This window comes from Rutidosis leptorrhynchoides, chromosome 7 (assembly GCF_046630445.1).
Source record: "Rutidosis leptorrhynchoides isolate AG116_Rl617_1_P2 chromosome 7, CSIRO_AGI_Rlap_v1, whole genome shotgun sequence".
NCBI lineage: Eukaryota > Viridiplantae > Streptophyta > Magnoliopsida > Asterales > Asteraceae > Rutidosis > Rutidosis leptorrhynchoides.
Window position 1 is genome coordinate 83486948 of NC_092339.1, and position 5456 is coordinate 83492403.

At 32.9% G+C, this 5456-nt stretch overlaps 1 protein-coding gene across 1 annotated transcript; it reads right to left on the bottom strand.

The window, feature by feature from the left end:
- Nucleotides 1-712: 712 nt before the first annotated feature.
- On the bottom strand, nucleotides 713-4563 carry LOC139858798 (rhamnogalacturonan I rhamnosyltransferase 1-like). The gene is made up of 8 exons (XM_071847638.1): nucleotides 3965-4563; nucleotides 3427-3494; nucleotides 3243-3331; nucleotides 2980-3145; nucleotides 2207-2496; nucleotides 1727-1931; nucleotides 1300-1457; nucleotides 713-1176 (listed from the first exon to the last, which is right to left on the bottom strand). Exons 1-8 carry the CDS (start codon nucleotides 4230-4232, stop codon nucleotides 924-926), a joined length of 1497 nt encoding a protein of 498 aa, XP_071703739.1. The 5' UTR covers nucleotides 4233-4563; the 3' UTR covers nucleotides 713-923.
- Nucleotides 4564-5456: the final 893 nt, after the last annotated feature.

The following is a 5456-nucleotide window of genomic DNA, read 5'->3' on the forward strand; positions in this document are numbered from 1 at the left end:
GGGGTCGAAACGGTTTAATCACCAAAACGCCGCAACGGGCGTCGCAATGGACGCAACAGGCGCCGTTTACAACAATGCTTATAAGTGTGTACTACTTTTGAGTATTAAGTCTTTTTTTCAACTTCAGTCGTAAATATCTTTAGTTGGTGGTGGTTACTACTTACTAGTGGCTCGTCTTTTTTTTTTTTTTTTTTTTTTTTTTTTTTTTTTTTTTTTTTTTTTCTGAAATCTTTTTTACTGGCCAGAACTTTGGGTGTAACTTTCTATCAAATCAACACTTAAAAAAAACACACACTTCCAATTGGCATCCATATATCATGATTCATGACCCAATTGCCATCAAGAGATGTCTTAGCAGGCTATAGACTTGTTCTTTCCAAATAGACTTGATAGATATGAGTTCAAAGAAACAATTAATAATTGTAAATAATTAGGATATTTTAGAAGCTCTCTATTGCATTATTCAAACATGTCAACATTACATCCTAATGGGCATGTTTGTTTACCCTCAAAACAAAAGACCATAACATCTATCCGACAGTGAGATGCCACCAAAAATATACTATATCTGCTGATTGCACATAAAACTTGAATGCACAAACTTTATATAAAGAAAATGAATTAATTAATGAATTAATTAAGCATAGAAAAATGTCACCTTAATTAAGGCTATTAACAACTATATATTTCCTTTTAATTATGAATGAAGGTAAATGTAATGTAAAGCTATAACCCTGAAATGTCGGGGATTTTTCTATACACAAATCAAAGTTATTAACAATGATGATACTTTGAGTAAAAAAATAATAATAAGAGATGAATAACACACACTGTTTCCGCTCGCGTGGAAGATCTCGTGGACTTGTACAAAATTCATGAAAATTGTTGAACGTGATGGACGAAAATCATGGCTTTAAAACAAATCATTGCATAATATTCACTTGTTCGTGTTCTGAAGGCTGTAAGCATTCTTCTGGATTTGCATAAAAGTAGTCTTCTTCTTTCGGTCTATCTGGAATAACCAATCTTTTCGTTGGGTTCCCCATACGTTGTGAATGTGCTTCCTTTACAGCACTCGAGAATTGATCCCAACTCAATGATTTAGTTGTATATTTATCTATTAATTCAACCAGTCGTCTTCTATCCAATAATATCGTTTTCTTGAAACCCAAATATCTGAAAAAGTAAAAAGAAAAAAAAAACATTTAGATTGTTATGGTTGAACTTACAAGACTTAGATGAGATAACTTATGTTCAAATTAGCTAAAAAGAGTCAAAAGTGGATCAAACAATTGATACCTGCGGTGGCCTTCTACAACTTTGGCCATGTTTCCATCAAAAGTTGGGACAAAAATATCACTTTCAAGCGATACAAGATAGTCTAATGCTGCCATTTGCGATGAGTGGTTCTGAAAAAACTGAAGGTCATCTCCTCCCAATAACGTCTCTTTTCTTACCTGTCATACTAAAGATATTATCCAGATGTACAAGGTTGAAAAAGACGCGACACGGAGACGAGACGGACGTTGACCAACGTTTGAGTTTTATATAAAAATATATATAAGATATTTTAATAAATAAATGATCTATAAATAAGATGATGATGTGGTGGTAGTTTAAAAGATATAATACTAGGTTTTCTATAATGTTATTTTATAATTATGGTGTATCTATTTATCTAGTTATCTTAAAGGGATACTATGTATTTATTTATTTGTATACTAACCAGCTTCGGATATGTAGCAGCAAGACTAGCCATTCTCCTTTCTCCACCATATATTTCACCAGCGGCGATATAAATCTGAATGTCACGATCAATGTCGAGTGCCCTTAATGTAAGAGCAGTTTCTTCGGGAGTCAAAGGACATAGACCATCTTTCCTTTTCAAGTCAGAGTTTATGATCTTTTCTTTCCACCATGGGTAAGCATACCTACCAAAAAAAGAAGTTAGCCAAGGCTGCAAAAATCTCTACTCAGGGAGTGTACTCGGGCGAACTCGGGGACTACTCGAATGATGACCAAGTTTGACTTTGACTTATTTTGACCGATTTTCCGAGTAATCCCCAAATTTGGCAGAGTTTGACCGATTTTCCGAGTAACTCCGGTTTTTGGCCGAGTTTGACCGAGTTTGATCTATAGTTAGCAAAGCACATAAGAATGTTTCGGAGTTTGGCAATAATGAGGTTTTATAGTAAGACGGTCAAACCTCATTCGGGTCAATTCTTCGACCTCTTCATCGTTGCATCCTTGAGTACAACCAGAAAATGCTAACATGTCCATTTCGTATCGGAGGTGAAGCACTAGAAAAGGTCCATTTTGTCTCAAAAGATTAACAACCCGTTTACCCAACTCTTCAATCTGATTAGTGAATCTTAAAGCATTGAAATTTGCTCGGCACCTGAGCTTCTGAAGGTCAAGGGGTTGACCACTATTGGAAAGCCGAGCATCGGTTCTATTCAAATGCAAGATTTTGAATCTTTGAATCAAAGGAAGAATCTATATGTGAACAGGACAAAACAATTAAGCTACATACAAACTTAGCAAATACCAAGGTTGCAAAACTTGCTATTTGGGGAGTACTCGGTCGGGACTTTGAAGTCCCAAGGATTGACTGGGAATTAATCGGACTGGACTTTTTACACATTTAAAAAATAAATTTCAAAATTATATGCATAAATACATAAGAAAACCATTAACATAAACTTGAATATAATTGTCCAGAAAATATAAACATAATCGTTCATTCGTTTAAAATCTCCAAAATTCTAGCTTAAATTCATATTAAAATGTTGACCAATTTTGACCAACAAATCAAATTTTGACCCATTAACCAACGTTGACCGATTGGTCAAACGGATTTTGAAAAATCGGATCAGCCTATTCTTAAAAAGGGGTAATCAGGGATTAGAGTAATCGGGGAGTTTTACAATAGTGGTAAATACTATAATAACGAATGGTGAAACGAGGAAAATTATGAACCTGATTGTGGTAGTATGAAATATCCGACCAACTAACGGGTGGCATTGTATGTACATATCCTAATTGCATTTTCTTTTTAAGCCTGATAGGAAGCTGTTTAAGTATCCGAACTTCATCTCTCAAGGACGTTATGAAGTGGTCAACATCAAAAATATCCTCAAACTCACTAACGTTTAATAGAAAGAACAATTAGTATACTATCAATCTATCATGATCATAATTATATCATAATATACACAAAAATACAGACTAATTTAGTATACCTTGGATCAGCCCAGAAAGACGTTTTATCCAGCTCAGGAACTATAAGTGTTACATTCAAGTATCTTGCAATTGCAACCATATCACATATCTGCACATTATAACGGCTACAATAATCCATTTATTTGTTACTAATTCAACAAATAAGACAATGAATATTAATCAAATTGTACTGAAAGAACTCACAGCAGATCGCATTTGATTTAAACCTCCATTACAAGATATGATTAGGTAACCGTTGTTCTTGTAAACCCCTACATAATACACAAAATGTTTTCAATGTCTAGATAAAAATTGACACTTTTCATGATCAAAATTTTCCTTTATGTATAAACTGACACTCTTCAATGCTAAATTCTTTTGACAAGTTCTATAATTTAAAACTTTTCCTATTTGATCCTGCCCCTTGTAAACTTAGGGCCCGTTTGGCCCACGGAATCCAATGGGATGTGTCTAAATTCCAATTCTGCCAATGGGATGTGTCAAAATTTTCCTTCACGGAATCCAATGGGATTCCGGCAGAATTGGAATTGAATTTAGACACATTCCATTGGATTCCGTGAGCCAAACAGGAGTTTAGTTACATACTTTAACAATCAAAATACACTATACAACTACAACAAATCTAACATATCTAACATATATCTATAAAATCTAACAATCATCACCTAAACAACACCAAATTCACATCAAAAAAGCCAATAACAAAAAACATAGAACTCACTCTTTGGTGGAAGAACTCTATTGGGAACAATAGGCAAAACTTTGACATCTAAAGCAGTTGCAGAAGCAGAATCAATAGAAGGCCAACCTTTTAACACCATAGGTCCCCAAGTATCACCTAATGCAGTTAACTGAACCAAACAAGTCCATAACAGTACCACAGTTGTTGCCCTAATCATCCATAATTTCATTTTAACTGAAGATGATTTCACCATTGATTTCCTCAATTTCTCAACCCTAATTTCACCTACTAATCCTTGTAAGCCCATACTACTTCAATCACCAACTGAAGATAGACAGCCACTAACTAACTAAGCTCTAATTAATTGAGAAATTATTAATATTCATTAATAAACTGCACATTAAGTGACTGATATGGAAACAGAATATATAGAACTGTTTTTTTAGCAGTGGATTAAATCTATAGGAACAAAATGTAGGGGGATTGTTTTGTTAGAATATATATCAATAAGACCTATGTTATTGTGCATAGAGTGAATCTTGAAACTCGAGGGTGTGGCGGCGAGATATGAAAAACTCGCCGGAGAAAGTGGGAGTCGGTGGCCGGCGAAGAATAAGGTAAGAGAATGAAGTTGTGTAGATGTTATTACCCACTTCCTTCCACTTTATTCTGTTTGGATTTTATGAAATTAAATTAATTAATTAGTGATGATTAAAAAATAAGATTAATAATTAGTTTACCTCATTTGTTTGTGTTTGAATTTTTTTATTATATTTTATTTTATATTTTTTTTTTTGGCAAAAAAACAGTGAATATCATCATCATCATCATATTCATTAAAATAATAAATAGGCCATTATAGATGACAATGAATCGGATATGAATCGGGTGACGCCATATTCATATCTGTATTCATTTAATTTTTGTTCATCTAAATCCATAACCATATCCATTTAATTTCAGTTCATCCATATCTGTATCCAATGGATTAATCGAGTTAATGGATATTCATTGAATATTAAAAAAAAGTTATAATGTATTTGAATATGCCTATGAAAATAAAAACGTAATATAACAAAAATAAATATAACATGACATAATTGAGATGCATCCCCAAACACGTGTAATGTTTGTTGAAAAATAGAACACATTTTGTTCAATACACTGTCAAACATATATTATGACAAATTATATGTGTATTTTGTTAAATTTACGTGTTTTATTATAATATATCATACTTAATTCATATAGTTGCGAGTAAAATGTATGTGTAACGATAAATATATTTGTAAGAGTAAATGTGTATGTAAATATTTATATTCATATATTTCTATATATGTATTTCTGGTGTTAATAGATATATCCGTGGATGAAACTTTTTATCCATATCCATTTAGGTTCATCCATATTTGTATCCATATTCATTTAGGTTCGTCCATATCCATCAAAATTGAGTGGATCGGGTGAATATCCACTGAATCGGATGATCATTGTCATCCGTACTTATGATTCATTATATTTTGGAACATGG

What these genes read in the sequence shown, in the direction of transcription:
- LOC139858798 (XM_071847638.1), bottom strand. Translation starts at nt 4,232, where the DNA reads ATGGGCTTACAAGGATTAGTAGGTGAAATTAGGGTTGAGAAATTGAGG. An exon ending in TAGAGTTCTTCCACCAAAGA is followed by an intron (nt 3,495 to 3,964) that starts GTGAGTTCTATG and finishes TGTATTATGTAG; the next exon opens with GGGTTTACAAGAACAACGGT. An exon ending in GAAGAATTGACCCGAATGAG is followed by an intron (nt 1,932 to 2,206) that starts GTTTGACCGTCT and finishes TTTTTTTGGTAG; the next exon opens with GTATGCTTACCCATGGTGGA.